General features: G+C 36.8%; 1 protein-coding gene across 8 annotated transcripts in view; it reads left to right on the top strand.

The window, feature by feature from the left end:
- Window positions 1–17038, top strand: part of col18a1a (collagen type XVIII alpha 1 chain a) — an 87732-nt gene extending 70694 nt beyond the window's left edge. For 7 of the 8 annotated variants that reach the window (XM_053496605.1, XM_053496604.1, XM_053496603.1 and 4 more), the window contains 26 exons: window positions 13–57; window positions 1601–1723; window positions 2562–2633; window positions 2726–2743; window positions 2880–2978; window positions 3557–3592; window positions 3679–3768; window positions 4508–4537; window positions 5574–5633; window positions 7303–7380; window positions 7492–7527; window positions 7685–7738; window positions 7857–7928; window positions 8033–8107; window positions 8237–8267; window positions 8601–8654; window positions 8819–8844; window positions 8948–9058; window positions 11728–11881; window positions 12018–12082; window positions 12390–12518; window positions 12626–12658; window positions 12788–13135; window positions 14348–14545; window positions 14986–15101; window positions 15551–17038. In XM_053496605.1, coding sequence (XP_053352580.1) covers window positions 13–57; window positions 1601–1723; window positions 2562–2633; window positions 2726–2743; window positions 2880–2978; window positions 3557–3592; window positions 3679–3768; window positions 4508–4537; window positions 5574–5633; window positions 7303–7380; window positions 7492–7527; window positions 7685–7738; window positions 7857–7928; window positions 8033–8107; window positions 8237–8267; window positions 8601–8654; window positions 8819–8844; window positions 8948–9058; window positions 11728–11881; window positions 12018–12082; window positions 12390–12518; window positions 12626–12658; window positions 12788–13135; window positions 14348–14545; window positions 14986–15101; window positions 15551–15764 — 2367 coding nt within the window. In that variant the 3' untranslated portion in view covers window positions 15765–17038. The remainder of the gene's footprint in view (window positions 1–12; window positions 58–1600; window positions 1724–2561; window positions 2634–2725; window positions 2744–2879; window positions 2979–3556; window positions 3593–3678; window positions 3769–4507; window positions 4538–5573; window positions 5634–7302; window positions 7381–7491; window positions 7528–7684; window positions 7739–7856; window positions 7929–8032; window positions 8108–8236; window positions 8268–8600; window positions 8655–8818; window positions 8845–8947; window positions 9059–11727; window positions 11882–12017; window positions 12083–12389; window positions 12519–12625; window positions 12659–12787; window positions 13136–14347; window positions 14546–14985; window positions 15102–15550) is intronic. The other variant, XM_053496600.1, reaches the window with a different exon arrangement.
- The last annotated feature ends 1039 nt before the right edge of the window (window positions 17039–18077 follow it).

Raw genomic sequence — 18077 nt, 5'->3', positions numbered from 1 at the left:
CATGCTCTGCAGGGTGATACCGGTGCGCTCGGCTTACCTGGAGCTGTGGGAGAAAAGGTTAGAACCTGAGCGCGTACACCACAATACATACACACACACACACACACACACACAGTATACAGTAGGTGCTGATGCAAGCTCGTGAAATACTCAGGGAAATCCATGCTTGCGGAGGAGGCAGCGGTGCATTCCCAAGATCTTAGTGATGTACAGTATTACGCTGAGCTATTCGGAGCAGATAGTGTGTGTTTTCACAACATAAGATAAAAGGAAATCTAAATTTGGCAATCAGGCTACATTTTTATACACTTAAAAATTTGTGTAGTCTTCAAAGACATTCAGTATCCCCAGTTCAGGATTTTTCTATAGCTTCTAATGCATTCATTACTGTATGTAGCTTATCCTTCTCTCGTCTTCTTACCCTGTGATGAAACACTCTCAGTTTGACAGGTAGGGTACTGTGGGCCGTGTTGTATTGGAGCATTGTTTTTAATAAAGAACCTTGTTTATGTGAGCAGAGTGGAATGTTTGTGTTTGTAAATTTACAGTACTAATGTTCTAATCTTTATTTGCATCTGTAACAAAGTGTTGTTTAGCACCCTGATCTAACTGGATCTAACTTGTGTGATATTCGTGTCCTGACTGAGTACAGCTGATTGAGTACACTAACAGAGTCTGCGTGCAAGTATGCATTACATAATGTAGAATTGTGTATGAGGTTTATTGTGTATGGAATTATTCTGTAGGTTATTTCATCTTTTTCTTAATATGTGGAAATTTTCGATTTTTTTGTTTTTCTCTTGTTTAAGTTTGTAAAATGTTTGAACTAGAATTTATAGCTTAAATAACTTGTGATTCCTAGTGGTAGTCTGTTAAAGTTTCTCAAAAACAGTTACATTTTTTAGATAACGTAAATTGTTACATTACTTTTAACTTTTTTCTGGCGGGCTCATTGTGAAATCAAATAAAGTAGAATTACATTTAATTAAAGCCAGGCAAAAGACGACCGAACACACATACAATGCATTTCAAAAATTTATATAATGTGAAACTTCCATACAGTAGATTCATTGCATGCCAAGTAAAGTATTTCAAGCTTGTATTGTTTTAACATTAATGATTATGGCTTACAGCTTATGAAAAAAAAATCTGGCATCTTAAAATATTTGAATATTTCTTAAGATCGATTAAAAGAGGATTTAAAGTAAAGGAATGTCCAACTTTTGAAAAGTATTTTTTTTTTCTGCACTTAGTACTTGACCAGGCCTCCTTTAGCACAAATTACTGAATCAGTGCGTCATGGGCTGGAGGCGATCAGCCTGTGACACTGCTGAGGCGTTACTGTAGACCAGGTTGCATTCATTGTCTTAATTGAAAGTCATGTAATATAAATCTAACACAATTATGGTTGAATGGGTCTTCTTGGAATGAGATGACCTTTTTACCGCTGTCAATACCGCTTTATCATGTAAACAGGGTTACCTGTATGGCCTAGGAGCCTATCCCAGAAGACTTACGGCACAAGATGAGGTACACCCTGGATGGGGTGACAATCCATTTTACCTTTTTTGTTATAAACTTAGTTGCTGCATTTTCACAGGGTGCACAAGGGCCTCCTGGTTCTCCAGGACAACCCGGACAGACTGGCCTGGCTGGCCTTCCAGGACCAATGGGACCTGTCGGACCACCTGGGCCTCCAGGGCCAAGCTACCATGCTGGATTTGTGAGTATAAAAATTATATTGATATAAATTTTATATACAAGGAGGCTCAAAAGACTGGAGGCATAGGCAAACAAGCATGCAAATTATTTTTTTATTATTTAGCAACAACTGTTTTAAGAATCCTGTCCATACCCTACCGCTCAAAAGCTTGGGATCACTTTCTAACTCCATGGTCATTTCTGATATTTATTTCTGATATTTAGTTATTTTTATATTGTAAAGCAATGCTGAAGGCGTACATAATTACCTAATTCCATATGTGTTATTTCATAGTTTTGAAATCACCAGTATTTTTGTGGAATGTTGAAAATGAATCACTAAAAAAAAAAAAAAAAAAAGAAATTTGCAACGTTTAAGTGGTAGTGTACAGTACATAAAATAAAGTTTTACTGAAGTCTATTCGTAGTTGTGGAGAAATGCTGGTTCTGAAATAAAAAGTATTACATTTTGTTCAAGGAAAAACTGCTGGACCACCTTGTATAGTACCACATTTGTTTGTTTGTTTGTTTGTTTATTTTGTTTATCTATTTTAGACTTTTCAGATTTCTTTTCTTTGCACTAAATAGTACTTATATGTAAAAAAATTCAATTAAAAATACAATAAAAAGAACTATATATATATATATATATATATATATATATATATGCAATTAGTACTTAAAAATATGCCAAAGTACTTAAAAATACAGTACATCCTAAATTTAAGATGAAACCTTTTTTCTGTTAGCGCACTATTATTGTTGTAACAACAGCTATAGTTCCAGGATTTTTCCAGTATTTAATTTTTGCTGCTTTTGTGCAAATTTAAATTCAAATTTTAAATTTCCACTTTGTTCAGGACGACATGGATGGTTCAGGTATAAGCATTTTCGATAATGTACCTGGAGTCAGAGGACCTGAAGGCATACGGGTCAGTGACCTCTCAGTCTGCTGCTATTATTGTTTACTCTATATTTGGTGGGTTTATATTAATGCATGTGGTTTTACTGTTATCCTTTTTAGGGTCCACCTGGCCTGCCAGTAAGTTCTTTTGTTCATATTATTTTGGGAAAATGAATCTTTGGTAAAGCAACATTGCTGGATCATGTATACAGTATACAGTACAATAGATGCCTTCTATGAGTTTTGTTACAGGTATGTGTGTGGTTTTCTGTAGGGTCAGCCTGGAATTCCTGGGCAAAAAGGAGAAAAAGGCAATGTGGGACTTCAAGGAAAAGCTGGCCATCATGGGCTTGATGGCTTTCCTGGACCTGAGGTAGGATGTGATGAAAAACAATATCATGAGAAGAGGTAAACTCTATGCCATTAATGTTGGCGCATATAAGTATAGGGTTATGTTACAGGAAGGAAACACAAACTCACATGTATTGCCTGTAAAGACCAAAGAAAACTACTTCCTCATAGCAAATAATTGATTATCGTATTACTGTTTGTGAAGAATAATGCACTTGGGCCATGATGCTACAGGAACATAATCACTGATTATTGGTCACAGAGTGATGTGCTGCTGTTAGCATCACTGTAGCATCACAAACATTCATTACTTTTTAAAAAATATCATGCCCTCAATTATTTTATTTCTCTTATACCACAGCCTGTACTGACAATTTAATTATTACTTTAATAATGCTCTACTTTTATCCATTTCTAGTTACATTAAATGCTGTGGAACATGAGTTAATGTTTCTGGGTCAAAACATTAATATCATAAACCAGATAACTCTAGTAAAGATGTATTTCTTAGAGCCACACATGATTCTGAAAAGAGTTTGAGAAATTTGTAATGAGAAATTAAGGCTAGGGACTGACTCTAGATTTGGGTTTTATCTACAGGGACCCCAGGGAGAGCGTGGAATGAAAGGAGATAAAGTGAGTATTTTATTAGATGTTAACAAAGGTAACGAACATATAAAATCCTGATGATATATAATTAGTTGAATGTGTTTGCATAACAGGGTGATCCAGGTCGTGATGGTGTTGGCCATCCAGGCCCTCCAGGGCCACCTGGACCTCCAGGAGAAATTATCCACAAGTCTACAGATGGCGTAAGTAAAATATATAAATAAATGTGTTTCCTGGCGCTCTGCTGCACCTATATGAAAAAGTATGTGTGTAGTAATTCATATAATTTCCCCATTAACTTGATGATTCTGTGCTTGAAAAATATGAAATTATTTACTTAATTAAAATATGCAATGATTTACATAATAACAAATATTGTGTAAAAGCAAAAAAAAACAGAGCATGGATGTTTCACATAATGCTGATCTTAGCAATTTCCTGCAATTATTGCATCAGAGTTGGACTTTCATATCTGTTTAGTGTTGCTCAGATTATAACTAGTATTTTTTTTTTTATTTTGAATGCATGATTTATATTTAGTATTGTTCTAGACTTTCAGGGGAGTAGTGGCTCAGGTGGCTAAGGCTCTAGGTTGTTGATCTGAAGATCTGGGTTTGAGCCCTGCAGTTAGTGGGTTGCCACACCCCAGTGACTACCCAGCCACTGCATGCAGTGCCAGTCCCAAGGTCAGAGAAAATGGAGGGTTGTATCAGGAAGGGTATCCGGCGTAAAACCTGTGCCAAGTTTTTTGCGGACTGGATGGTGCGCTGTGGGGACACCTTGACAAGCTTTTTTTTGTTGTTGTGGCACAGCGCTTAGATCATCTTTCTGCACCATGCATGCAACATTTTAAATGCATTTATCATTTTATGTAACTGATATATTGTACTTGTATGATGAGTCCTGTTTGTTTGTTAATAAGTTGAATTACTCTCTTTTCAGTCTGGCATCCCTGGTCAAGCAGGATTCCCAGTAAGTACATTTTGTCAGTTTGGTTGGCAAGTCACTGATGTTAAAGTACAAATTTGGTCAAACGATCAAATAATGAAAATTGTTTATGATTATTATCCCTTTTTTGTCTACTTTGTACTAAAGCTTTGAGACCTATCCATTGTTCACATAAGCAAGCAATAAGCTTCCGGTTTATCTATCACGGATGTGTAATACTGTTATTTGTTTTACACTCTAAAGAATATTTTAAGTTATGATGAGAAACAGAAGTAGTGTATCTCAAAAAAGGATATATACTTTAATTCAATAAGTAAAACAAGTATTGTAGATTTATTACACGTAAAGTGAAATATTTCATGCTTTTTTGGTTTTAATTTCAATGATTTCAACTAACAGCTCAAGAAAATAAAAAGTCCAGCATCATAAATATTAGAATATTTCCTAATATAAATAAAAAAGGATTTACCAATATAAAAATGTCCAACTTTTTGACATATCTGTTTTGTATGTTAATTTATGTACTCAGTACTTGGTGCACAACACAGACACAGTAGTATTTAACTAGGTAGATAGATTTAACAACTGATATATTGTTAAACATAAATTTAATAATTGGTTGGATTTAAAAGTTACCAGGTTCTAATTACAAGCTAATCTTTATGCTTCCTATGTTGGTTGATTAGGTCATACACCTGATGAAATTAATCTCAGGAATCATTTAACCTGTAAAACCCAGGCTCTGTGACCAATTGAAAAAAAAGAAACCACTGCTTATACTAACCTCCTGCCAGTGTGTGTCAGAGGCATTAGAAATCAAATTGTTCATGTGGGTTTCCGGATATATCGAGTAGAGCGTAATTTAATTTAAATATGTGTAAAAATTACCACCACTGGAATATTAAACTATTTAATAATTTTATTGTATATACACTATATAACTGAGCCAAAAAGAGTTTTCCCTTTAATTGATTTGGATGGTGCATCTTAGTGGATATAAATTAAATAATGAAGATTATAGAATTCTACTTAACATTTTTTGTTTGTTTTTTTAAAAAAGGGCCCGATTGGACCAAAGGGTGAGAGAGGAGACCCAGGTGCTCCAGGTCATGGAATTAAGGTCAGTAACATAGTTTGGTGTTGATTAGTTGTGGCCAAAGGTTTTGAGAATTACATAAATATTGAAAATTGAAAAAGTTGCTGCTTAAGGTTTTATAATAGCAATTGCATATACTCCAGAATGTTATGAAAAGTGATCAGATGAACTGCATACTCCTTCTTTGCCATGAAAATTAACTTAATTCCAAAAAAACCGTTCCACTGCATTTCATTGCTGTCATTAAAGGACCTGCTGAGATCATTTCAGTAATCATCTTGTTAACTCGGGTGAGAATGTTGACGAGCACAAGGCTGGAGATCATTATGTCAGGCTGATTGGGTTAGAATGGTAGACTTGACATTGTAAAAGGAGGGTGATGCTTAAATTCATTGTTCTTCCATTGTTAACCACGGTGACCTGCAAAGAAACGCGTGCAGCCATCATTGCGTTGCATAAAAATGGCTTCACAGGCAAGGATATTGTGGCTACTGAGATTGCACCTAAATCAACAATTTATAGGATCATCAAGAACTTCAAGGAAAGAGGTTCAATTCTTGTAAAGAAGGCTTCGGGGTGTCCAAGAAAGTCCAGCAAGCGCCAGGATCGTCTCCTAAAGAGGATTTAGTTGCGGGATCGGATCGCCACCAGTGCAGAGCTTGCTCAGGAATGGCAGCAGGCAGGTGTGAGCGCATCTGCACGCACAGTGAGGCGAAGACTTTTGGAAGATGGCCTGGTGTCAAGAAGGGCAGCAAAGAAGCCACTTCTCTCCAAAAAAAAAACATCAGGGACAGATTGATCTTCTGCAGAAAGTATGGTGAATGGACTGCTAAGGACTGGGGCAAAGACATATTTTTCGATGAAGCCTCTTTCTGATTGTTTGTGGCATCTGGAAAAAGGCTTGTCCGGGGAAGAAAAGGTGATCACCATCAGTCCTGTGTCATGCCAACCGTAAAGCATCCTGAGACCATTCATGTGTGGGGTTGCTTCTCATCCAAGGGAGTGGGCTCACTCACAATTTTGCCCAAAAACACAGCCATGAATAAAGAATGGTACCAAAACACCCTCCAACAGCAACTTCTTCCAACAATCCAACAACAGTTTGGTGAAGAACAATGCATTTTCCAGCACGATGGAGCACCATGCCATAAGGCAAAATTGATAACTAAGTGGCTCGGGGACCAAAACATTAAAATTTTGGGTCCATGCCCTGGAAACTCCTCAGATCTTAATCCCATTGAGAACTTGTGGTCAATCCTCAAGAGGTGGGTGGACAAACAAAAACCCACTAATTCTGACAAACTCCAAGAAGTGATTATGAAAGAATGGGTTGCTATCAGTCAGGATTTGGCCCAGAAGTTGATTAAGAGCATGCCCAGTCAAATTGCAGAGGTCCTGAAAAAGAAGAGCGAACACTGCAAATACTGACTCTTTGCATAAATGTCATGTAATTGTCGATAATAGCCTTTGAAACGTATGAAGTGCTTGTAATTAAATTTCAGTACATCACAGAAACAACTAAAACAAAGATCTAAAAGCAGTTTAGCAGCAAACCTTGTGAAAACTAATATTTGTGTCATTCTCAAAACTTTTGGCCACGACTGTATGTAAAATAACCACAAGAATAGAGACATGAATAGTGCTGGAGAGGTTACCCTGTTCTTGCCTCCACTTGACCACATTCTGTTTGTAGGGCGAGAAAGGAGAACCTGGTGTGGTTATTGGACCTGATGGAAGTCCTTTATTCCTCGGTTCAGGTGTTGGTCAAAAGGTGAGTGCTTAAAATTAACTTTTTTTTCAGATGTGAATTGGTAGTACTGTATAGCAGCTTGTTGAGTTTACAGTTTTCTTTCTCATGCTCTATTGTTGTTGCTTTCTCTAGGGGGAAAGGGGACCTCCTGGACCAGTTGGACCTCCTGTGAGTATATTTTAATGTGTGTGTGTGTGTGTGTGTATATATATATATATATATATATATATATATATATATATATATATGTGTGTGTGTGTGCTTTAATGACATTTTAGTGTTGATATTGTAAGTCACATTTCTCTTTGGCTGTGTTCTCGTAAAGGGAGCATATGGTTCTCCCGGCATGAAGGGCGAGATCGGAATGCCAGGCAGGCCTGTAAGTCCTCCATTTATAAAGCTGAATATTAAAGCATGTTGTTGAACCTCCTGTAAAGTCACAGGCAGTGCATCAGCTTGCATGTGTAAAGTAACTTGCTGTTGTCTTATTACCACAGGGACGGCCAGGTATATTTGGAGGTAAAGGTGAAAAAGGAGAGCCGGGTACTGGATCAGCATATGGTTATCCTGTGAGGACAGAATTCATAACATACATTTGTATAAAATTATATCTATATTATTATGCTTGACAACTGCATTTCCTAATTATAATTTTTTTATTTAATCTCTTAAGGGTCCACCTGGACCTCCAGGTCCTCCCGGTCCCCCAGGACCCTCAACATACGCTACAGCTGTAGACAGATTTGGTGTAAGTGATTTGTAAAATGTATTATTATTATTATTGTTTTTTATTTATTCATTTAAAAATTGCTTATATCTGGATTTTAAAAACATAACTTGTGCATTAAGCCTTTTATCTGTTTGTGCTTTATTTTAGAGATATGACGAGTCTGAGAGAGTGTATCCAGGTGAGATGATTTGCTGATTTTATATTATTTATATAGTTCAGCTGACAGAAATTGTGCTAAATTACAAGGAATTCAATGCCAGTAATGATTGACCTTTTCACACCTTTTTATTTAATTCATTGTAAACGGCTGCCATTTTTAAAGCAGGTATTTGCATTTAGTTGTTAAGCTCCTGATGCAGGAATAATACACACTGTCTTCATGAAGTATGTTTCTCGCAGAGGCTGTAGCCCTCAGCCTGGGATTTAATCCGTAACCACATGTCCCATTCTCAGGTCTTTAACTGACTGATATAGAGTATTGACATTATGTATGTAACTGTTTTTCGTCTAGGTGCTAAAGGAGAGAAAGGAGATCGTGGGATCCCTGGTCTTCCTGGCACACCAGGTATCACATCTGTTTTATTTTAAAAGCAATGCTTTGTGTACAACTTCTTAATGCTACAGGATGTAACTGAACAATCAAAGGATTTGAAACATTGAACAGTTAATAGAATTCATATTATTCACGTTTATTTAAATATCATCTTCTTTTTGTATATTCTTCTGCAGGCAACATTGACATTTACGCTCTGAAGGTCAGTTATTTTTTTAAATAAAGAATATATGCAGAATAGATCCATATAACAATGGAGAATGTGTGTGCTGACGGCCGTACCTTTGTGTCGTGTATGTTCACAGCATGAGTTGAAGGGTGAACGTGGAGACCCTGGAATGAAAGGAGAGAAGGGAGAGCCAGGTGGACACTATGGTCCTCACTATGAAGGTGTTCAGGGACCACCAGGACCTCCTGTAAGAACTAGTGGGAAGGGTTTGGGAAGCATGCAGTTCTGTACCAAAGTCTTGAGTCACCCCTGATTTCATATTCTGCTTCAAAGAGTCAGACCTTCTTGTATTTTTAATGTAGTCCTGAAAAATAGTTTCCAGGCTTCCTTTTTTGCTTTAAGTTTTCGACTCTCATTTTCAGTCCTGTCCCTGTACCTGACGAGTTTCAGAGGAATGTTTTTATTTGTTAAGCCACACAGTGAGCAATGAATCATCCAAGCAGAAAAAAACCCATCAAACTAAAGCCATGAGCCAATGAGAAAAAGGTGCAGATTATGAATGCTGATTGGTTGGAATAGAAGAGAGGGGAAATGAGGTTACTGCTGCGGTTGTTTACATAACCAATCTTTAACAGGTACTTTTCAGTCTGTTGCAGTAAAAATAATTGCTCCCATTTATTATGTTTATTTTAGCTACATTTCTTCATTTAATTTTATTTGAATATAAAGAAATAAGAGGTGGTTCATGTTTCTTGTGCCTTTTTGGCTCTTTAATACACTTCAACAAAATGGTGGATGTGTTAACGTCTCGTCTACACACCCTGGATGGGGTGCCAGTCCACCACAGAGCACACATACATACACACACTCTAATTCAATTTCCCTGGTTTTGGCGCTATATGCCACTATATACAGATCCACAGTCTGTCTTCAGCTCCAGCATCTGTCATCACTGGTAGTGTTTTGCTTTTCACCTTGTTCCCAGTAAACACTTTAAACAGTTGCTTATGAAGCAGTCCAAGGTAACAGCTGTTTTAAAAATGCTTGAGCCAGCATATGCTGAACAAAATATCTTAAAATTATCTTCCAAAAAACCAAATTAATTTTAAGCATGAAATTAGTAATTTGATATGTATATTTAATATTTAATATCTTATTAGAAAAATGTCTATATTGAAGATGTTTGTTCTTGTTGAGATGTTTTTATAGTGAAGCTAGCATCTACTTTTATGCACATTCAAAGGCACTCAGGTCACTCGTTTTGTCTATTTCAACACTCAATTTAACATTTAACAATGTGACATATGGCGTGTGCAGTTTGTGCAAAGACAGGGAGTATAACCTATCCGCGTAAGGTCTTAAGCACGCTGATTTTTGTAAATTGTAAATTTTGTTCTAAATATTTAAATGATGAAAAATTTTGTATGTGAGATGAAACAACATAAGTAGTAGACCACTTTTTGGACAAAAAAAAAAAGGAAAACATAATGAAGGCTGCTCGGTTGTGCATGCAAAAAAACAGAGTCAAAGTCTCTTAGAGGACCTGCAGTAGATTCTCCGAGATGCTCATTATAACTTCGCCAGTTTGTACCTGATAATGAGGTGTCACACCAAATCAAACGAAACACTGTTTTTAGTTTACTGATTACTGATGTTTTCAATGAGTACTGATGTATTTTTTTTGTGTGAAAATGTTTCATTTTATTACATATTGTTTGCTTTACAGTGTGTCGTTTGAATGTTTATAAAACATCTTCACAAGTTGTTTTTTTACAAGTTGTTGTTCACAAACAGGTTGTCCCCTACTTACGAACAAGTTCTGTTCTTTAGGCCGAAGCGGCCATTTGTTCGCGTCTACGAATGTTTATAGGATCGCTGTTCGATCGTATCCGCGGAAAATTCGTAACACAAATGTTTGTAAGTTGGGGACCACCTTTATACAGTAAAAAAGTATTATGCATTGTGGCAATGTCATGCAGGAACATGAAAACCTTCCTACATAAGGTAGCAATTTTACTAATATGATAAATGATAGCCAAGATGGCCAATCACAGATGTTTCCTTGCAGCCAATTAGAAAGCCATTTAAAAAAATATCTTCAAACATCCATGAACAAGTTTGTAATGACACAAGACTGTTATAGAATTTCTGTCAATTTGGAAAACTACATGTTTTAATAATGTATGTATGTATTAGGCCTATTTATTACTCAGGCAAAACCTGGTCCTAGCACATATGTCAGGAACACACAGATCAATTTCCTTGTGTCCAATAAAGATCCACAACACAATAAATAGGACATATGTGATATTTCTTAGAAGCCTCAGTCAACCGTAAGGCAAATCAATAGAGTATAATTGCACACTTTCCTATTAAGCTTATTCTTAAATGATCTGCTCAAGAAGCCTTCATTAAAACCAATCAGTAATTAAAAGCACATCAACATTTCAATGCCTTCCAAGAGGGTTACTTATTTTGACAAAAAGACCTTTTTATATACCTCTTATACTTCTTTATTACAAACTAAATTCGTTAACACATGATGTATTTTATTACTAAAGGTTTTATTTATTCTAAGCAACAACAGCTTTTAAATTGCTATTTAACTCTCACGCAGAGTTGTAGGCTTTTAGGCTTCAAGCTTTCCTAAATTAAACATTAATTCCAGACAAGTTGTGTTTTGTGTTACGCCTCTTGATGCACATGCATCTGACCCCAAAGTTTTGGTTAACCTAACCCTCTATTAGGACCTCTGATTCAGTCTGTTAACAGCTAATAAATTCCTAAAGAAGGAAGTGAGTTTGAATTTGAGTTTGAGTTTGAGGTGCACTTTTTTGGGGGGGAAATCCTGGTTTAACTCTATGTGGTCTAAAACTGTTAATTACATGTAAAAATGAAATGTATCTTTCATTGCAGGGTCCTAAAGGAGATTCTATCAGAGGGCCTCCTGGTCCGCAGGGTCCACCAGGATCTCCTGGTGTTGGTTATGATGGCCGTCCAGGAAACCCAGGACCACCAGGACCTCCTGGGCCTCCTGGTTCACCCTCATTACCTGGGGCTCACAGGCCTAGTAAGTGATAAAATAAAATGCTAAAATCTTCGATATAAGAATGTAATTCTTAGTTTAAGCTAATTGTGTGTTGTATATTTTGTGATTAGGAAGATTGTTGTTTTCTTATGATTTTTTTTTTGATTTTCACATCCAGCAATCAGCATTCCTGGTCCTCCTGGTCCTCCTGGCCCAGCTGGGTTGCCTGGCCAAAACGCTGGAGTAAGTAAAATGCAGGGAGTGCTTAGTAACTCTTAGTTCCTCATGACATTGCAATATAAGATCTCATGCTGAGTTTAGAACTGACCAACCTAAACAGCAATATGATTTAATACGGCAAAAAAGTCAGCACCTACTGTAGCTCTTACATTTGTGCATTACCTCTAACTGAGCAAGTTTATTATTATTATTATTATTATTATTATTATTATTTAAAACAAGACAACAATAATAATAATAATAATAATTATTATTATTATTATTATTATTATTATTATTATATAATCATTTGTTCTGTTTTATTTTATAGGTAATAATACTGAGAACCTATGACTTAATGCTCGCAACAGCGCAGAGACAACCGGAGGGTGCTCTCATCTACGTATTAGACAAAACCGATCTCTATATCAGAGTGCGTGATGGCTTCAGACAAGTCATGGTATGGTGCTTTTTCTTTTCAAAAATAAAATAATGTAAATTCATTCATATGGAAAAAGAGCAGCATCTCCTTCATTCTTTTTAATATGAAATTCTGCTTTCCTTCAGCTTGGGACTTATAACCCCTTCTACAGAGATTCAGTAAGTAGATTTAAAACTGAGTAGCCTCCAGCTAGTACTTAAGCAACTACATTAAAATGGCATCTAAGTGTGCAACAACCTTAAAGAACTTTCACTTACAAATATTATTGTCGTACACTCTATTTACAGAACAACGAGGTGGCAGCGGTACAGCCTCCCCCAGTAGTGCATTACCCTTCCAGCCACCCAACAAATAACGGAGCAGGGGATTACGCTCATGTTGTTGACCCTGCAGTCAGGCAGCCGGAGAGCCCTGTGAGCGAGCATCCTCAGCCAGTCGTTGATCCACCTTACAACCCGCCGTACTCCTCTCACCCAGACATCAGGTACCCACCTCAGCCGGACCACAGATATCCGTCCTACCCTGATCATCAGTACGTCCCTGTTCAGCCAGAGAGATACCCCAGTACCCCGATCCACAGACCCAGCACACCCGTCCATCAGCCTGAGGATCATGTGCACACATCAGGACCAGGGGTAAGATTACAACAACGTACAGTAACAGTATTATGGCCCTTCTAAAAGAAAATATCAATATCACATTTTGAGTATTTGTGTTTTTTGCTGTAACATAAATGTATTATTAGCCATCAAAAATATTCTGTTAAATTGGAGAAAAATCTAAGTCATTTCTCACTACTTTACAATAAGTTGTGAACATAACAATATATTATAATTATGTTATCAAAATTCTAATTTTATATGCAGTAAAATGCTTATCATGTTGTGTATGGCTGTGTACATGACTGTTTGTGACCTAAAAAAAGGGAAAGATGATAGAATAGGAAGATAGAAAGATAGACACGTAAATCTCTGCAATGATAGAAAGAAAAATTCACAGTTAAAATAATTTTTTATTAATGGGCTCTAAGTTGCGCAGAGGTAAAGTGCTCGTCCTCATCCGGAGTTTACGAGTGATTGGTCGAGCTATCTCAGGGGAGAGGGATGAGAGGTACTTAGTCCTCCTACCTGTCTCTACAGCCAATCAGGGGTGTCTGTGAACTCACACAAGCGGAAGGAGGATAGCACTGTCCTCCGAGTGTGTTACGCCGGCCCCAACGGTGCGTGAGCGAGCAGTTCGAAAAGATGCGGTCTGCTGGCGTCACGTGGTTCAGAGGAAACATGTGATAGTCTTCGGCCCTCCCGACTGAGTGGTAGTAGTAGCCTTAATGTGGAGCCCCCAGTGACGGGGAGGAATTAGATACGACTAATTTAGGTAGAAAATCTGGAAAAATGTTAAATATACAGTATATATACAGTATGTTTATAAAGAAATATGTATTCATTTATTTAATTCTATCCAGTGTGCAATATAAAAGGGTATGATATGGAAAGGATATGACATGTAGGTGTGACAGCAGCAGTATGAGGTAAACAGTCATTTCCTCATTACCTTTTTGGATACCTTTTGGTCTATTAAAAAAAAAAAAGCACCAATGTCAAGAATAGAGGTCTCAGTGCTATAGCTTTTGTGGAGGGACTCTATATGGTTGTGATAATCAGGTGTCCACATGCTTTTGTCCGCATGGTGTATATGTATGTATAATTTCTACATAGTTATCAGAACTTATATACTGTACAGACTTTTGAGGTTCTTTGTCTTTAATAAATTATCTGAACATGTCTTTAATTCTGTTTTTGGCTCGAGCTGCTTGTGTATGATGCCATGTGGTTTCTCTGTGTGAACAGCTGCATCTGATCGCCCTGAACAGCCCTCAGGTAGGGAACATGAGGGGCATTCGTGGCGCAGACTTCCTGTGCTTCCAGCAGGCACGTGCTGCAGGCCTGAAGGGAACATTCAGGGCTTTCCTGTCCTCCAGACTGCAGGATCTCTACAGCATCGTTCGCAAATCCGACAGAGACACATTGCCTATTGTCAACCTCAAGGTACAATATGTGTCCTTTTTACCCTGAAGACCTTTTATGAAAGGGGGGGGGGGCATCTAATTAATCCACCACTTCTAATTATACAAAACAGTTAGTTTTTTCTTTCCTATTTAACAGGATCTGCAAAAATGTAATAATGTTCATTATTGTTCCTGTTTCAACACTGTGCCATTAATAGAAATCCCCATGCCAAAATATCAAACTGATTAGTTTTGTAGAACAATGTTGTTGTGTACACATTTTTTTAGTTGAGATTCCTTAAGGTGCTGCATGGAGTTCTCTCTCTCTCTCTCTTTCTCTCTCTCTCTCTCTCTCTGCCCTCATCAGCTAATTGTAGTTGCTGAATCGTGTGTGTTAGCAGGGAATGCAGTGAACTGAGTCGTTTGGCTTCCCCTGTGCTTGGTCTTGGATCAATGTTGTGCTGATGTTGTTCTCCACAGGACCAAGTGCTGTTCAGCAGCTGGGAATCGCTGTTCGGTGATTCGGAGGGCAGGATGAAGACCAACGTACCTATATATTCATTTGATGGCAGAGATATCTTTAGGGACAGTGCTTGGTGAGATGACTACACCAAACTTTACTCTTACTTTTAGCCCAGATATCATACATTTATCTTGTACTTATTTTGTGTCGTTAGTTAAAATGTAATCGTGTTTGCACTGATATTCTTTTTGAGCTTACAAATCTTATTAATCGTCAGGTTTTGATTATACAGCACCAATAATGCTTCACTCAACAATAAGTGCTTTAGATTACTATATGGCCGGTACCTCTGATATGTCACTACAAAAAAAAATCTATTTTAAAATAGATTTTTCCCCCCTAGGCCACATACAGAGTACTCAAACTGATGCATAAGCATTTCTGCACTGTAACAACACCTGAGTCACCTTCGCATAGGACGAAACTCATCCCCCACCCCCCTTGTTGCTTGACTCTGCATGTGGTATCACATGTTTTATTTCATTCTGTTACATAATATTTCTCCCCCTATGTGCGCCCTAGGCCAGAGAAGATGATCTGGCACGGCTCCAACGGTAAGGGTCACCGTCAAATGGATAACTACTGTGAGACATGGAGGACGTCGGATCATGCCGTGATGGGTCTGGCTTCGTCTCTGCAGGCCGGCCAGCTCCTACAGCAGAAAGCCAGTAGCTGCTCCAGCAACTTCATAGTGCTGTGTGTTGAGAACAGCTACATCACACAGTTTAAGAAGTAAATGATGCATCAGTTCTATAGAGTGCAGACCCCATTAGGTTAACTGTCTGGGCAGATTATTATTATTATTATTTTTTTTTTCAATTTTCCACCCTGTTTATAACGTGAACAACAAAAAGAAATGGAAAATAAAAATAAAAAAGACAGGGACTGGGTCTGCATCGCAAAGAGGCTGCCCGCTGTCCTCTGGTTCCTTTTATAATGCCAACAAGACAGGCTGTTGGCGCTGTCTGCCGGCATTGGCACATATTTTCTAGGAGGGGTTTGAACCAGAGAGGACAGGAAATGCAGAGAGGCAGGGTTTTTTTTTTTCCAATTGTATTTTTCCATATAAAATTGTATATGAATTGTTTGTCGTTCCAACTGTTTTCTATGTTTCTTTATTAAAAACACATGTCTTAAGTGTTATATTTAACCAGTTTTAGCTACGTATTTTGTGTAACTTTCTGTTGTTTCTGTTTATTGATTCTGTTTCCATTTAAGATTTTTTTTTTTTTTTTTTTTTTTTAATAAGGGGCAGACATCTCTAAAACCGTTTTAGATTTTACAAAGAGAGTAAATATTTATTTTGTCCTAAAACAAACAAACAAGAAAACTCAAAAATGATAAATTTGAAACATACAGTAGAATACAGTTTTATTTTATTTTAGCTAGCACTTTTTTTTTTTTTTTTTTTTTGCAGATTATGACTTGTATATACACAGGTGAAAGTGTGAACCTAAAATAGGCTTTTCCTAAAACCTTTACCACAGGAGACTAGTTTTGTGATTCCTTGAATTTCAGTATTTAGCCCCTTAAAAAACACTTTTTTTTTTTTTCTTATAAAAATGTCACCTGTGTACAAAGTATGATCAGTTGGAGTTAATTCTCTGTAATTGTTTTTGTTCATTCCAATCCATTTACACAAAAACGAGAAAAATAACATTCTCCAGTATATTTCAGAGACCACTAAAGGTTTTATAGGTGCTTTTTAATTCAAAATCTCTACCATTTTAAACTCAATCATTTACCACTAAGTGGGAAACGTATCCAGTTGCTGCTTTCTGAAAATCAGACGTGTACGCTTAGTACGGAGAGTAATTTATGAAATGACGTGGTTTTATAACACGTCTGTGTGAATTGTCAAATGCTAACTCTGCTGTTAAGCTGGTGATATAAGTATGGCCCTGTGTAACTCACGTCGTTTTTGTAACTGTTACGTGCTTTATCATTTTTACATGGCACTGAATAAATGATTTTTTTCACCATTCACATAAAAAAACATGGTATCAGTAGTACTTCTTGTGCAATAAATGTTATCTTTAGAGGTTAATACTTTTGAATGTGGTTTCCAGTACATCACATGACCAGAGGCATTTCTTTTAAATTCAATATTATAGTTGCATTTGTACCAGTCTTTAAAAAAGTTTTTTCTTTAAGAAAATTTTTGTTCCTCCTTTAACTAATTTTTTTTTAAACTGGTACAAATGGAACTATAATAATTAAGGATTTAACCTGCTACTGCACAATAATGGAGCATGAACCACCTTCGTCCAAAGCATCCTTCCAACATGACCTCACTCCACTTTATTAGGAATATCTGTACCTCTGCCTATTAATGCAGTTATCCACTCATGTGGCTGCAGCTCTATGCACAATATAATCCAGATATGATTTCTTCAGTTTATGTTCTAGCATGAAAATAAGGAAAGTGTAATTTTAGTTATTTTAACCATAGGTGATTGAGGTTGCCAGACATTGATCTCAGAAATGCTACAGTTACATAAATGGCCACTCTTTATAATCATGGCCATCAGAAAAGCATCCCAGAATTCAGTACACAGAAGACAATGGGCACATTCTCACCAAATATGCTTGTAAAATGATATTTGCTAAATATTCTTTAACCACACAGTTTTAATTAGCACAGTTTAATGTCCACAATATCCAGAGATGCATGAAAATCCCAGGAAATCAATGGTTTCGGAAATACTCAAAAGGCACAGTGTGGAAGGCACTGAGATCACACTTTCCCCATCCACTTGATCTGTCTGTGCAATATTTATGTATTGCACTACTACCAGGTAATTTCATATCAGGTAAAGATAGATATTGTTTATTGCCCATTTATATCTTAACTATCCATCTTGCACTTATATATCCACACTTTAGAATTACTTCTATAATGACTAAAATAATCCAACATGTTATATATAAAATTTTTAAGCTACTATATATATATATATATATATATATATATATATATATAAGATATCAAATTTCAGAATAACGTCAAAAGATTTAAGTACAGTAAAGATGAACTTTTGTAGCAGCG

The sequence above is a fragment of the Clarias gariepinus genome, chromosome 5, assembly GCF_024256425.1.
Source record: "Clarias gariepinus isolate MV-2021 ecotype Netherlands chromosome 5, CGAR_prim_01v2, whole genome shotgun sequence".
Classification (NCBI taxonomy): Eukaryota; Metazoa; Chordata; class Actinopteri; order Siluriformes; family Clariidae; genus Clarias; species Clarias gariepinus.
The sequence above is the reverse complement of the archived record's forward strand: the minus strand, read 5'-3'. Positions and strand labels throughout refer to the sequence as shown.